Source organism: Dermacentor albipictus, chromosome 9, assembly GCF_038994185.2.
Source record: "Dermacentor albipictus isolate Rhodes 1998 colony chromosome 9, USDA_Dalb.pri_finalv2, whole genome shotgun sequence".
NCBI lineage: Eukaryota > Metazoa > Arthropoda > Arachnida > Ixodida > Ixodidae > Dermacentor > Dermacentor albipictus.
In genome coordinates, this window is record NC_091829.1 from 36,593,847 (window position 1) to 36,609,002 (window position 15,156).

At 47.1% G+C, this 15,156-nt stretch overlaps 1 protein-coding gene across 2 annotated transcripts; it reads right to left on the reverse strand.

Annotated features, from left to right (window-relative positions):
• Positions 1-1,564: 1,564 nt before the first annotated feature.
• Positions 1,565-14,922, reverse strand: LOC135906545 (uncharacterized). Of its 2 annotated transcripts, none has more exons than XM_065437995.2 (5): positions 14,836-14,922; positions 10,546-10,720; positions 6,961-7,118; positions 6,277-6,444; positions 1,565-2,023 (listed from the first exon to the last, which is right to left on the reverse strand). In XM_065437995.2, exons 1-5 carry the CDS (start codon positions 14,911-14,913, stop codon positions 1,745-1,747), a joined length of 858 nt encoding a protein of 285 aa, XP_065294067.1. In that variant the 5' UTR covers positions 14,914-14,922; the 3' UTR covers positions 1,565-1,744. The 2 variants fall into 2 exon arrangements, with proteins under 2 accessions (XP_065294067.1, XP_070381491.1); XM_070525390.1 differs by having other exon boundaries at positions 1,567-2,023; positions 14,832-14,904.
• Positions 14,923-15,156: the final 234 nt, after the last annotated feature.

Below are 15,156 nucleotides of genomic sequence, written 5' to 3' on the forward strand. Positions count from 1 at the left end.
TAGACAGAAGCCTTCAACGAATTATGGTTTTTAAAAAATTAAATTATGGGGCTGTACGTGCCAAAACCACTTTCTGATTATGAGGCACGCCGTAGTGGGGGACTCCGGAAATTTAGACCACCTGGGGTTCTTTAACGTGCACCTAAATCTAAGTACACGGGTGATTTCGCATTTCGCCCCCATCGAAATGCGGCCGCCATGGCCGGGATTCGATCCCGCGACCTCGTGCTCAGCAGCCCAACACCAAAGCCACTGAGAAACCACGGCGGGTGAATTATGGTTTCAGAGGCAGCAAGCTCATACGTACGAAGTGCAATTCGAATCCGTTCTATTCGCAGGAAGCGTTTACTTCCTCATCACCGTGCATCCGCGTATGCGCGAAGAGCCTTCTGGTTCTTTTATTGCGATAGCAATTATATGGACACTCCAAGCGAGTTCTTGACGTCGCCGTCGCCGTGATGTTCCGTATATATCTAGGTATAAGCCTGCTATATGTCATGCCATGCTATATGACATGCAGTGTATGCACGACATTCTATCACTAATGCTGATACCAGGTGTTACATTCGTGACAAAATTATTAAACGAGTTGCGGGGCGCTCGGCGCCGAACGCCAACACAAGAGATCTATCTATCTATCTATCTATCTATCTATCTATCTATCTATCTATCTATCTATCTATCTATCTATCTATCTATCTATCTATCTATCTATCTATCTATCTATCTATCTATCTATCTATCTATCTATCTATCTATCTATCTGATCTATCTGATACGCACGCGCTGTCACGCGAGAGTTTTGAAGCGTTTGAAGGTTCAGATGCTGCGGTAGAAGGCCCAGGAAGGACAGCCCACTCCTAGACCACTCCTAGAGAGAGAGATTGTTGGTTGTGGGGGTGGGTGAAAAGTGGGGCTAAGTACAGCGCGATAACTTTCTCTCAGTACAGGACACCTCAACTGCACTGCACAAGGGGGAGGAGAGAGAAAGGCTGGGCTCCAAGTGCCTCTCCCTCTTCCCCCCCTCCCCCCTGCAACAGGAGAGCAATATGTCAGTGGTCGCTCGCGCCTCTGGAGACAACACAGACATAACGGATAACTTACACTTCTTTTATAGACGTGCTCATTGGCGCCTCTATTGATTTCGGAATTGCTCAATGAAACAATAAGCACTACCCTAATATTCTCATTGCAACATATACCTACAGCTATGCGCCTTCAGGCGCATATCGTTCATTTACTAAATCGAACAGCTTTCTAGAAGCGAGCGGCTATTCGCTTACATTGACAAGCGAAATCATCGCCGTTGGCTTCTACGCAATGTTTCCTTGCGCCAGTGGTCATGCCAGTCAACTAGGACGATGCCTGTCCGATGAAGTCCTCGCTGAGGCTGTTTTAATCAAAACAGCAAGGCCTTTGAATAAAACCGGAAGTCTTCGAAACATTAACAACAACCCAAACAAACCATAAGTAGCCAAAAAAAGGAGAGATCGTCCAAAGGTAAAACGTCACAACTAAAACCGCGTTATAAGAAAACTAACGCCAGCGAATGAAGAAAGGAAACACTAAAGCGCTTCCCCTGGGAATAACATGTGAGTAAAGTAGAACAACGAAAAAAAAAACACTTTACTGCACTTTACTGCAATATGCCCGTGCAAAATTTTTAAAAAATGTGAGATGGCGTGCAATAACGTGTGCGTATAGCCCATCGCTGCTGCCGCAAAGTGGGCGAGATTCGTGCACGTTACTGCTGGTAGCCCTGGAACGTGTAAGGTGGAGGCGGGGATCTTGGAACGCCCATGGCCGCCGGATGCTGCGGACCCGGCCCTGGCGGGCTAAACGGGAAGGTGGTGCTGCTGGCAACGGTGCTGTACGCCGGTGGGCCTGCGGAGTAAGGCTGTAGCGTTTGGGCCTGGTACCCGAACTCGTCCTCTACGCGGTGCGCCACGATAACGGGGGACGAGGTGCTGGGGGCTCCTCCGCGGCTAATCTGCGTGGCCGCAGGTACGCCAGGTGGCCCGACCTGGGTCAAGTTGGAGAAGCATCTGTTTAGAAAAAAATAATTATGCAAATATGATGGTAAGACACATGCTGGAATCTATGTAAAACGATTTTTTTACAGCGAATTTGTTAGCCTGTAGTTGGTGGGCATTTTTCTCCGCGTCGTCCTCCCGCAAAAAAAATACCTTCAGCGATTGAAGCGAAAAGTGCACAATTATTTGGTGCCACGCATAGAACATACAGCACATCATTTGTTTCAATAAAAAACAAGCACCAAAACAAGTATCCAGACAACTTCATTTCCCGGTAAAATTTCGACGTCGCCCCGTCTCAAGCTGCCGCGTCGACGTGGGTAGTGACGTCACTAGCCCGTCATACACAAAAGAACCAACCCAGCAACTGATTTCATTGTTGCTCCAGAACCGCTACGGGTAGGCAACACATAGTTAGGGCTCCCGAGGAGCAGCATGAGTGCGAGGAGCGGCAAAAGGAAAAGAAACGGCAATAAGATCAGTGGCGCCGTGCTACCACTAGTCTTATCGCCGTCGATTTCTAGCACAGGGCAAGTCCGCACGTCCATATTCGCCAGTGGCTGAATAATGCACCGGAGGAGGAATTGACAGTAAAGCATTGCATACACCCCACAGCAGTTGTAGTGGCGGTTTCCAACAGCTTCGCGGGACATCCACTTTGGCAGGGCCGAGATGGCGAGTCAATTTTTTTAAATCGCTGAAGGTTCTTGTTCTTGTTCTCCTTGTTGTTCTTGTTGTTCTTGTTCTTGTTCTCCTTGTTATTCTTCTTCTCCTTGTTGTTCTTGTTGTTGTTCTTCTTCTTCTTGTTCTCCATGTTGTTCTTGTTGTTCTTCTTCTCCTTCTCCTTGTTCTCCTTGTTGTTCTTGTTGTTGTTCTTCTCCTTCTTCTCCTTGTTCTCCTTGTTGTTCTTCTTCTCCTTGTTCTCCTTGTTGTTCTTCTTCTCCTTCTTCTCCTTGTTGTTCTTGTTGTTCTTCTTCTTCTCCTTGTTCTCCTTGTTGTTCTTCTTCTCCTTGTTCTCCTTGTTGTTTTCTTCTCCTTGCTGTTCTTGTTGTTGTTGTTGTTGTTGTTCTTCTTCTTCTTCTCCTTGTTGTTCTTGTTGTTGTTGTTGTCGTTGTTGTTGTCGTTGTCGTTGTTGTTGTCGTTGTTGTTGTCGTTGTTGTTGTCGTTGTCGTTGTTGTCGTCGTCGCCGTCGTCGTCGTCGTGAGGACGCACCGCGAAGAATCCCAGCCAACTAGAGGCTAACAGCTTCGCTGTAAAATCAAAGCAATATACGCGCGATAACACGGTACACTGACATTATCGGGGTTGGCATGTCCGAGTAGTAAGTAGCACGGCGAGAACCTGCGTCCGTGACGTCCCGTGAAAACTATATACAGCATCGGCGATAACATTCGAAAAAGGTTTCGATAAAAGATAGGCGTATCGGGCGCCGATCGATAACAGCCCAGCCACCGGGAGAACGTAAACACTGTACGCGTGTCAATACATGCCTGCGGGTTCTGCTCGTCTCTGACTACACGCTGTTTTTATGATCGGTCCAGACGGCTGTCCAGGCCGGATAGGCGTATAGCTAAAGAAAGCTTTCATTTGTAAAAACGGTCCTCCACTCGAAGCTCTTCTTCCACCCCGAGTTGAGCAGAGTGCCCGCCCTTCGCCTAAAGAGTTCGCTACGCTACTCAAGAATTGCGGTGTTGTGTCAATAAAACGCAGTGGTCATTTCTGCCGAGGAGAGGCGCTGCTACCCGATTTCCCTAAAACTAAAAATTCGCAAGTGGCTATACGCGATGAAGACGGTAACATCTTCGAAGAAGGCGATGCACTGCAGTACATCACACACGTTATTAGGGATGAATTCGGTATGAAAGAAAGCGCAGTTGGGACTGAGCAGATCCCGCCACAATGGAGAAGCTTGAGATACACATTTAGCAAGCAGACCTTTTACTGGAGAAGAAAAAAAAGCAGAGGAAGATGTCCTTAATAACACGGTCGCAGGACCCGATGTAATCCTAATACAGGTAATGAAAAAAGCCTGTGTCCAAAGAGCAAGGCACTGGTGAGTAATGCCATAGAGCAATAGAGCAAGTGATCAAAGCAAACAAAATTCCGGTTGGATGGCGCGTAAGCAAGACGAACCTCATATACAAAGGCAACGGTGATAAAGATAGGACGAGCTCGCACAGTACAGTAACAGTAACGTCGGTGATATACCGAATGGCAATGCAAGCAAAAATAGAACGCTCTAAGTGTGTGGAGAAAAATAGTATAACGGTGGATCTACAGAACGGTTTCACACTACGCAGACGCTTAGAGGATAATATGTTTGTACTAACTCGGTGGGTACAAATTTCAGTAGACAGACGTTTATGGGTAGCCTTTCACTATGGCGCACCTCGTAAGAAGATTGTAGTTTTGACACGTAATACCCCAAATTTTCATTATTTTTATTCATGGATAGCATTTCTAGATATTAAGGGAGCGTAGACAGGGAATTGGTATTAAATATTCGCAACCACGAAGGCAAAGATGGAGGTTTCCTGGAACTGCTGAGGGAGATATGCAGACAAAGCCGAGTACAAATTGCATGGGAAGGCCGGAAATATAATGAAGTGGTGAAAATTCACCAAGAACTGAAGCAAGGATGTCATCTGTCTTCATTGTTGTTCACGCTTTAAGTTAACGGCATAGAAACACGACAGGAAAACAGTGAAATGGGGTTTAACTTATGCTACTTGCGTAATGGGCAAAGGGTGCAACAGAAGGTCCCTGGAGTGATTTACAGACACTTGTGAATATGTGTGACAAAGCAGCGACGAATCTAGGAATAGAGAAATATAGCACAGAGAAATCGGGAATTCTGATTTTTTTTTTAATGAAGGGACGAGTAATTACGTGGTATCGGCTCAACAGCAAGTTACATTGATGGCCAAGCAATATAGATATCCTACAGGCGTATACATAAACGAAGGAAAGACTCAAGCACCCACCAAGATAATCTGAAAATAAAGGGGAAGCGGAATGCAGCAATAATGAAACAGAGCATTTTGTGGCCACAACAGGTGGCGCGTGGAATCTGGCAAACAGCAACGGTGGCAGTGATAACGTTCGCAAATGCCATTGTGTGCCTAAAATCGGATGTCTGTCGGGGTTGGAAGTTGACCAGAGATCGGTAGAACGGTTTGTTTTGGGAGCCCACGATAAAGCCACGGATGAGTCAGTGCAGGGTCACATGGCTTTGGCCTCTTTTGAAGTCAGAGGAACTAAGAGAAAAATCTGTTTTGAAGCGAGACCTCAGGAACATGGACGGAAATAAATGAGCGGCTAAAATGCACAAGTATCTCTACCTGAAAAGCGCGCACACAGAATGGAGGAAGAGGTCAACAAAGTTGGCAGCCAAGTACAGGGTAATTGAAAGTGTCAATAGACAACAAGGAGTCATCAAAAATAAAGTGAAAGAAACAAAGACAGCGAATCGGATGCAAATAATGGAAACAAGAAAAGACCATGAAAATCTACAAAAAATGGGAAGAAAGAGATTACAAGGAAAAATCTGTGCGATAACACAAAAGACAGTGACTTCCTATTTGAGGCTCGGGCTTGTTGCCTGACGACAAACACATACCTAAGCAAATATTCACAACAAGATTAGGCATGTGTCTGCTGCAGCAAAGATTAAGGGAGCACTCAGCACGTCCTCATGGAATGCGAAGGTATTTAGGGTCATTGATGGGACTCGTAGGTAACGTACACCTTCCAGAAGCGCTTGGATTTAAAGTTGACGGAAGCATCAACCGGTCAGCAGTCGTGATAAGTGAGAGACGCTTAGAGTATTGGTGGGGGAAACAAAAAAAGCAGGGAGAAAGCTGATACCACCGGATCCGTTACAGGGTTACGTAGCGGTATAAGGTAGATAGAGAAACTATGAGGAAGGGCAGAAAAAAATAAGATATACACTAAAATGCTATAATTAAAAGCATGTGTAGCATAAGTTATTAACTCAAGCAGGCTTGGTGACTACTTTTCACCATCCCGTTTCAAAGAGAATGCCAAAAAGTCGTCTTCGTCGTTGTCGTCATCATCATCATCATGATCATCATCATCAACATCATCGCCGTCGTCGTCGTCGTCGTCGTAAAGCTTTCCTTTCTCGAGTAGAGGTGAAGTGTGGAGTGTGGGAACGTTCCAGAATGCGGGAGTGAGTCTGCGTGAGGAAATTCGCCGCGCAACTTAGTAACGCGGTGCCTACCTGTGCCGAACCCAATGTTGCCAGGCGCGGGAAGACGCTGGCGTGGGTGGGTGACGTGGGCCTCGTTCCAGCCGGGTTCCCGACCCTGACGCACAGCAGTCGAACGGTGCTTTGGTGCTCGCGCTGGTCTGTTCCGTTGGTCGCCGGTGGTAGCAGCCGTTCTCGGGACTGCGAGGTTGTGCAAACAAGATTCGTTACATACAGCAGCTCGAACGCCATAGGCGTTCGATCGCGTACCCTGTAGCTAACACACGTGCCAATAACGTATAAAGACGCAGATTAGGTGTCTCGAACCTATCTTCAGTCGCTATAACGTTGATGAACGGTTGATGAACGCATCGAACTCGCACAATTTCCTCCCGAAGCACTCCGGACTCACTTATGAAAGAATCCAGGCGGTAAGATCATTTTCGGTGCATTTACCAGAGAGTTTTCATAATTGCAGAGTAATTAAATCTCGGTAAGGCTGTTGCATTCAGACATATTGCGTCATTTTTATAAAAAGAGAATTCAATCCGCGACTTACAGTCTATTCACGAGTAATACACTCGCAACGGGCATTAGTAGAAAGAAACAAACAACTTTCCCGCTGCCTTTGCTGAGGGGAGGCATTACACACTCTAAGCAGACAAGTGTGATTAGCACTGCACGCGTACCGAAGGGAAACCAAGCAGGAACACTAACCCTCGAAGATCGGTCCCGCCGCCGCAGTCTCACCGCTCGGACCGGTCCGCAAGAGAAGCAGCAGAAGTAGCCGGCGGTGACGCACAGGGTGACCACCAGACCGACGGCGCCGAACCAGAAGGCCAACTGTGTCAGCAGCGACGCGTTGGCGAGCCAGCCTGCGTGTCGGCAGACGACACCGCAGTGCCATACACAGAACCGAGCGTCGGTTCACTCTCAGTGGCCAAGCAGAAGGCGGCGACGAGTACGGCGGGCGCTTCCGTCTCGGCGAGCGACAAGCGATTTCAAGCGTGACTTTTTTTAGGCTTGCAGCGCAGCTCAGAAGGAGCGAAAAGGATGATGGAAGGGATAATGAAAGGGAACGGAGAACAGAGTGAGCGCTTACTCTGGTCTCCGTTCCCTTTCGTTACCCCTTCCACTTTCCTTTTTGCTCTTTCTGAGCTGCGCTCCAAGCCTAAAAAAGTCATTACACACCAACTCGCCCAAACTGTCATGCTTTTGATTTCAAGCAACTTACTGCGATACAGATTTCGCTACTAAGAACATTGGTGGCGTCTACCATAGAGATTAAAAAAAAACTGATGACTAGAGGGAACTCGGGCGTCCGTGTCTACTGGAGCTGTAACTGTCGCGGTTCAGCCACAATGGGCATGATGGCTGATGCATGGATTTGCCTAAACATCGTCCTTCTGGCTTCAAACGGCCTTGCGACTCGGCGATTCGGTCATTTTCGACAACCTATTAGTTTGCGTCATAAGTAGCAAGAATTCGCAATGATTACGTCCACGCGTGTGCACAACGACTGTAGCTGCGCTTAGGATGCAATGAGTGGTCAGAAATTTAGCGAGATATATAACTTCGCAAGAACGTTTGAAGACACAAGCGTGAAGGTTAGACAACTGCATGCACTAAGCATCATTCCCATGGTAGCCGAGTGATTGCAGCGCAAGAGTTCACTGGAGTAATTTTTGTGCGAAACTAAGCTATAACCTCACCCCCCCCCCCTCCTTTCGTAGTATGAATCATAGAAACCGGTATTGAGGGGCCATGGTTTTACCGCGCAGCGGATGAACGAAAGGACCGTGCTGACGTCATGGCCGCCAAACTAGAAGTAACTCGGACGCTGCACTATAAAAAGAGTTGCACTCTTTGGGGCTTATCCTGTCCCCAATAATATTCCTTATCAATATTGCGGGCGTATCTTTCCTTCAACCACTGTCCATCAATACTTGATAAAAGTATTGAAAGACCCTGCGTTAACGTTGCACTCCCAGTACTGGCATTTCCCGAACAGCAGACACGTACCAACGTGACATCATGCCCTTGACAGTAAAGGATATAACATGCACTGTTAAAGAAGGAAGACAGATAAAAGAGAGATGTTAAAGACAGATAAGGGACAAGATAAGTTCCAGATGGCGTCAGAAATGTTTTAAGCTATAGTGGTCTGCACACGCCGCCAGTATGGAACTTCATCCAACACGGGAATTTTGTGGGTAGGTCATGAATAGGTCGCGTTTAAAACGTGGTGGGCTCGGTATCCTTCCGGTTGCGCAATCCCTTCCGGAGCATGCAGCCAGCGAAAGCATCGTCTTAGGGATTTGGTTTGTTTCCGTTACCCAGGGGCAACCGACACTGGAGCGTGTATTTGGGCAGCACCTTTTTGTTGAAATCTTGCTCCTTCTGCTTTTTTGGCTCCGAATAACCTTCCGTGCATGAGCCCATTTGAGCCTGCCAGGCAAAAGACAGCTCAAGCACATGATCAGGTTTCAAATCGCTTGTCTTTTAATGACTAGGACGTTATAACCATGAAAAAAAAGCTTTTTTAATAATAAGTAGTGCCCAAAACATGGCGTGTATGACATTTTTCCGGATCCGCAATCGCTTCCGGCGCATGCAGTATAAAATGCGGAGCCTTCGAGATCTCCCTAATCACATTGCATTCAAGTGCTCGTATCATTGTATGAGTTTTTAACCTGTGTATTGTGTCTCGTTTTTCAGGTTATTTCCTCTATGCTTTGCGACCTCTTTTGCACTCATATTCTTCCAATTATAAAATTGCCTGTATGAATAACAATATATAGCCTTCTATATATAGCATTTTACCCGCCGTGGTTGCTCAGTGGCTATGGTGTTAGGCTGCTGAGCACGAGGCCGCGGGATCGAATCCCAGCCACGGCGGCCGCATTTCGATGGGGGCGAAATGCGAAAACACCCCTGTACTTAGATTTAGGTGCACGTTAAAGAACCCCAGGTGGTCGAAATTTCCGGAGTCCTCCACTACGGCGTGCCTCATAATCAGAAAGTGGTTTTGGCACGTAAAACACCATAATTTTAATATATAGCATTTTATTTACAGGGAACAAGCTCTGGCGCTAGTGTCCACGAAAGTGGCGAGTAAGGCAATTCAGGCAGCGAGAAAATGGTGGCCAGTACATGCCTTTGCTAAACGTAATTCTTCCGACTCCGAAAAGTTTTGTGACGTTGGCAGATCGATCATTTTTAGCGTCACATTCGTTACGACTGCAAGCCGCGCAATGATAGGCAATGTACAAATCCACGCCTAAACGATGGTCGCCTCCGAGTGAACAAAAAAACCAATCTCGATGGCTATGCGTTTGCTAACTATGTGCGCCGGAAGCAACTGCGGAGCCAGAAACACGTCATAGACGCCATGTTTTAGACACCACCCATTATGCACGTGTGCATAACCGTTCTGCCTTCATGCATTTACACGGCCTTTGGTATCGGCTCCGCTTGGTGAGGAATCGAAAGGCGTGCATCAAGCATCTAGTTGACTGACAGAACGAACGTCGCACAGAGTAGACAGACGCGCGGAACAATTTCATTTCGTGTTGCGAGGCACCACTCTATGTTAATACCACAGAATGCATACTGATGGCGTGCGCACTTTGTAGAAATGCGCCTGTAGGCTTTCTGTAAGCACGCTTTAAAGCTAGGCTTTCCTTGCAAACACTCCCGGATTTTCCTGGCCGTGGTTGCTGGGTACCGCTGCCTTGGCGAATAGCTCATAATTCAAGATACATACATAACCGAATTATCTGCTCGATGGCGGTATCGAACCTCAGTACTCCACCATAGGAACCCGATGCTCTATGCATTAGGTCACCGTAGCCCAGAATGATCACGCCAACGCCAACCAGTTCTTAGAAGTGAGGGCCTCGTCCGCCACATTGTGTAGCATAGGTACGCAAGAGCACAGGCACGCGTGTCAGTTTCTTCCCATTCCCCCCTTCCCCGTGCAGTGCTGTTGAGGTGTCCTCCTGTGAGAGAATGTTACGGCGCTGCACTCATCTCTTCCGTTTACTTTTCTAAGATCACTTCACACACACACACACTTTACGCCAAAGACGCAAAATTGAAATGGGCAAATATATAGCATTTTGTTAACCACCCCACGAAGGATTCGCTTCATACGTTTTCCAAAATGCGGATCGGCATAATCTTTCTATTTTTTTAGTGGGAGTTACTGCTTCCCGTCCCGGTCCTTTGTTTCTTGTGTGAAAAGCGTACAAGCTTTAAGCAGCCGCCTCTGTGGAAGCAAGAGCACACCAACACACTCACCATCAGATGGCGCGCAGGTCGGTCTGGGAATTTGGTCACTGCCCTCCGTCGTTGACACGGGTGAAAGACGCGTGGCGGGCAGCCCGCCATCTTGCGCCATCACGTCCCAGGCGAAGCAGGCGGCCAAGATTGCGATGATCGTCAGCCGCGCCTTTGCAGACATGTCTTCTGAACTCTTGCGAGATAACAGAAACAGCGCGTTAAATGGGGAATGTGCGGAGCGTTAAACGCCGATGTTTCCTTAGTGAAGGTACAGCCTTCGTCAAAAGTATACGGGCCACCGCATGGCTTTCCCAAACGTGTCGTTCGACTTTGCGGTACGGTTCCGGTAGCGCTCCTGGTACTCCAAGCCTCATGGGGATGAGTATCAGAGTTATTGTTCATTCCCAGAGCGTCGTAACATAGGGTATACCGCAGGAGCTCCCGTAAACAGCCTGTATATATTCAGTCTCGCGATTACAGGAAAATCAATCCACACGGTATTAACAAAGATCGTACGTAAAGTGCATACAACGGTCATCGTACCAAGTACGATAATTGTACAAATGATAGAACCATGCAGTACCAAACTAAAATAGAGAGGTAGTTTCATTATATCTGCAGAGGTTATCATAGCGGCATGTTTGGCGTGCTTTTCTATAGGAGATGGTGAGGGATGAAGTAAACGAACTGAGAAACAAAACAAAACGAAACGCGCACAATACCAACAAATACGTGCGAGCGAAACTTACTAGCCCAAAAATTTCGTTGACCTCACTGACAGCTGTACCTGCAGGAATTGATACAAGCGCTTTAGTTGAGCGTAGCTCAGATCCAGGGTACTGCTTAGATGAGCTGAAGTAGGTTACCGGCGTCAACTCGACGTCAACGCTCTCGAAGTAATTAGCATACCGATCAATTACAGGTCGCGATGGAGCCAAGTATAACATGAACCTTTAAAATATTATTTCTTTTCATTTACGTGTCCTCATTATCTACATTACTGCAGACGCATCAAGCTTGGGTTGAAAAGTTGAAAAAATCAAGTTCCACAAAAAATAAATCGGAAGGTGTGCGTGCGTGCTAACTTACTTATTAGCATACCTGAAATCGGGCTTTATAATAACGATAAACTAAATTATCACTCTCATCTGTTTATATTTTGCTAGTTCTTCTCGCAGTACGCTTGTCCACTATATTGCACGAGCTCACTTTTCCGATTCGTTCCCTGCAAAAGTCATTCGCAAGCATCTTTTTTTTTTCTTGCATTCACGCTCTGCTATGTGGAAATCAACGCGAAACATACCAGCTATGACGTAGCTGTGCTTTGTAAGAACGCGCCAGCGCTTGTCAATACACGAAAAAAATCGATGATCACCTTGAGTAGCAGCCCCAATAATGTTCCCGACTGCTTCTTATTCCTTTTAAAAAACACGTAAATATTACTTGATATTGAGAGTTGAGCGTAACGTGGTTAAGTGCCTTTGATTTCACCTGACAGGTTCCACAGGAACGCACCTATCATTGCCCCTCAACTAGGTCGTCAGTACGAGGACTAACTAACGATCAGCTTTAGTACCGACGCATTCACCTTCCTACTTGACTCGTGTCGCTTAAAACTAACGCTGAAAGTTTTTTTGCCACATGAAAAATTGCACGCAACACAGACCAGTGTGACCTCAACCGTTCTACCGAAATAACCAATTTAGAGGCTGTAGAAGAAAGAAATTGGAAAGAAGCAGTACTTACGCTTGCCCACTAGCGTCGAGAATGCCCAGCATTGACTGAACCGTGGAACGAAGCCTTGTCTTAACTCTACATCGATAACCCCGCCTCGAGATTTCCGAAACGCATTCTGCGTTTACAGATGGTAACGAAGACCTCGGTGCTATCTGTTTTGCACGCCTGGACTCCAGTTTTTGAGGGCGCCAAGCGTATGTGGATGTCTGGCGGCTACTTTAAATGCAACGCATTGAATTTGTTCCTTTCTCTCTCTTCCTCTCTGTCTCTCTCTCTCTTTCCTACATAACTTCCAGAACAGCTTACACAGAGCTATTGTTTGTGGAGCTTGTGTATTTCGCATTATACCAAGTTACTCTAGATTTCAGCTGTGCTGCCATTTTGCTAAGTTCCTTAGCGAAATATAGAGAAAACAGCATAGAGTATAGATGCGTGTCTGCTACTTCAAAGCGCTCGAAGACGCTGAATAACTTAAGTGGATGTCTGAGCGAGACTGAGGGGAACAGAGAGGCTCGAATTTATTTTTTTATTATTTACAAGCATTTGAAGAAAACAAAAAATGAAGCCAGAGAACGCAAAGGAGAAATTGACTGTTATGTTCGTTTTAACGTAGAAATACTAAGAAAAGAGAAAAACAAAATGAATTGAAAGACAATTTGTCCTCGGGTGGAAGCCAAACCCACATCTACCGCATTACGCGCACGGTGCTTTACCATAAGCCACCGGCAGCAGCCACCTCAACTTTCATAGGTACTTGTGCATGTATGCAAGGTTAGCCCTGATGGTGACGGTGATGATGATGGTGATGATGATGATGATTATGATTTATTGGCATTCCCTTCGAAACAGGGACTTAAGTTAATCAGGTAAGCTATACACGCTTTTCATTCTAGCATTTTTTTGTATACGTAACCTTAACCTTCTTTTTTCCTCTTCCTCAGAAGTTATCTATCTTGAACCGCTAACCATGCCTGTAACGGATACGGTAGTATCTATGCAGCCAGGGCCGGAATTAGCATGTTAGCCAGCGCCGCCCACGACCATGGCGGCGGACGAGTAGAACAGGTGCCGGACTAGTTGGATTAGAATAAGAGATGCGCGCTAACCTGGAGCCCACTTCCTATCGCGCGCACTTATCACCAATCCCGTCCTTGCCCGCGCGAGAAGACACCACCGCATCAAGCCACCATCCTACTCGGCTGATCCTCGCAAGCTTTTCCTCGCACCTGCAGCATACAGCATGACACCGCGACCTTATCGCGCTTGGAGTTTATACGAGACATCACAGCAACGCCGACGGCGCAGATTCGCTTGCAGTGTCCACGTAATTGCTATACCATCATTAAGCACTAGTAGCTAGAGAGCTCCCGTATGTGTCCTTGCGTGCCTCGCTCTTAGCGCTTGTCTTCCGGCGCACTTCCTGTGCAGCATAAATTACCACAACTCTCCCGGCAACTTCAAGGGGAGTGCAGTAGCGCGATTAAAAGACGGGACACAAGAAGACACATAGACACATCGACGCAAGCAGCACTGCGTTAGTTTGAGCGTTGTCTTAAGTGCGGGTAATGCAGCGGTGGTGGGGGGGCGGCGGGTAAAGTTCTTAGCGTCAAAGCGTTGACGTCATTGTTGGCGCCATCTTGAGCTACTATAGCACGACGAGAAGCGGCGGGAACAAGGAACGTGACAGCACGACAGGCTCGTCTTGCGCCCAGTGGCAACTCGATAGCAGCGATAATTGGGTGAAAAGCGGACACCGTTAAAAAGCGAGAATATGTGCGCGTGATGACGTGGTGCACGTCGCGGCCCCCACGTTGGGATACTGGCCCGGTGAGAAGCTGCGCCCATGACGTCACATTAAAGCTATCGTAAGATGGCGAGAGTGAAGCACAGGATATGGCCCGACGACGGACTTAACAATCACTACGGCGGCCGCCATCATCGAAAGCGACCAGAACAGGCAAAGCAAACCCAATTTCAAGCTTAGAATTCCTGTCACACTGCTGCATTTATTCGAACATAGGCTCATGAATTATACCGGGGGAAATAGGGAATTACGGGAAAATATAGGGAATAGGGAGTTACGAAACTTCTACGCGGGCTTATATTGGAAGATTTTGTTAGAACTGGAAAAACGGCATGCCGATAACGCCAACTATATAAAATAGTAATGTGCGATTATTCCGCAGCAGCTCAGCTCACTGTAACGGTTTGACATTTTGAACGCATTTAATGCGTGCAATGCGGGCACAGTCATTGTTTTTTTCCAACGTTCGATTTCGGCGAGACGCTGACACTAAGCACGCGGTGTCCGTACAATGGGGCCTACGCTGAACCCGGACAAGTCCGTGGCTGACCGCTGGGTCACGGGCAATAAATGTCAGTTGCCTTCTGAGGCTCTTTCCGCTTACTATTATTATCTTGGTTTGTTTGCATTCGAGGAAACTTCTTTTACTTATTTGTTTACTATCTGAACCTCCGAACATTGGGGCTCGGCTTAGAATCGAAGCTGGCCTAAATTCGAACGAATACGGTAAACGGAAACGAAAAAGAAAAAACAATTAACGCACCTACCTTATTTGAGGCGATCGGCTGCCTCCACTGCAATTTCGATGCCGCATACTGCACATGAACCGTGGCATAATGTTTCATGGTAGAGTGTATAAGAGCGACTGAACGAGGACGTAACCCGCCGTGGTTGCTCAGTGGCTATTGGGCTGCTGCGCATGAGGTCGCGGCATCGAATCCCGGCCACGGCGGCCGCATTTCGATGGGGGCGAAATGCGAAAACACCCGTGCGCTTAAATTTAGGTGCACGTTAAAGAACCCCAGGTGGTGGATATTTCCGGAGTCCCCCACTACGGCGTGCCTCATAATCAGAAAGTGGTTTTGGCA

What these genes read in the sequence shown, in the direction of transcription:
- LOC135906545 (XM_065437995.2), bottom strand. Translation starts at nt 14,913, where the DNA reads ATGAAACATTATGCCACGGTTCATGTGCAGTATGCGGCATCGAAATTG. An exon ending in GACCTGCGCGCCATCTGATG is followed by an intron (nt 7,119 to 10,545) that starts GTGAGTGTGTTG and finishes GCCGACACGCAG; the next exon opens with GCTGGCTCGCCAACGCGTCG. An exon ending in GGCGGGACCGATCTTCGAGG is followed by an intron (nt 6,445 to 6,960) that starts GTTAGTGTTCCT and finishes ACAACCTCGCAG; the next exon opens with TCCCGAGAACGGCTGCTACC.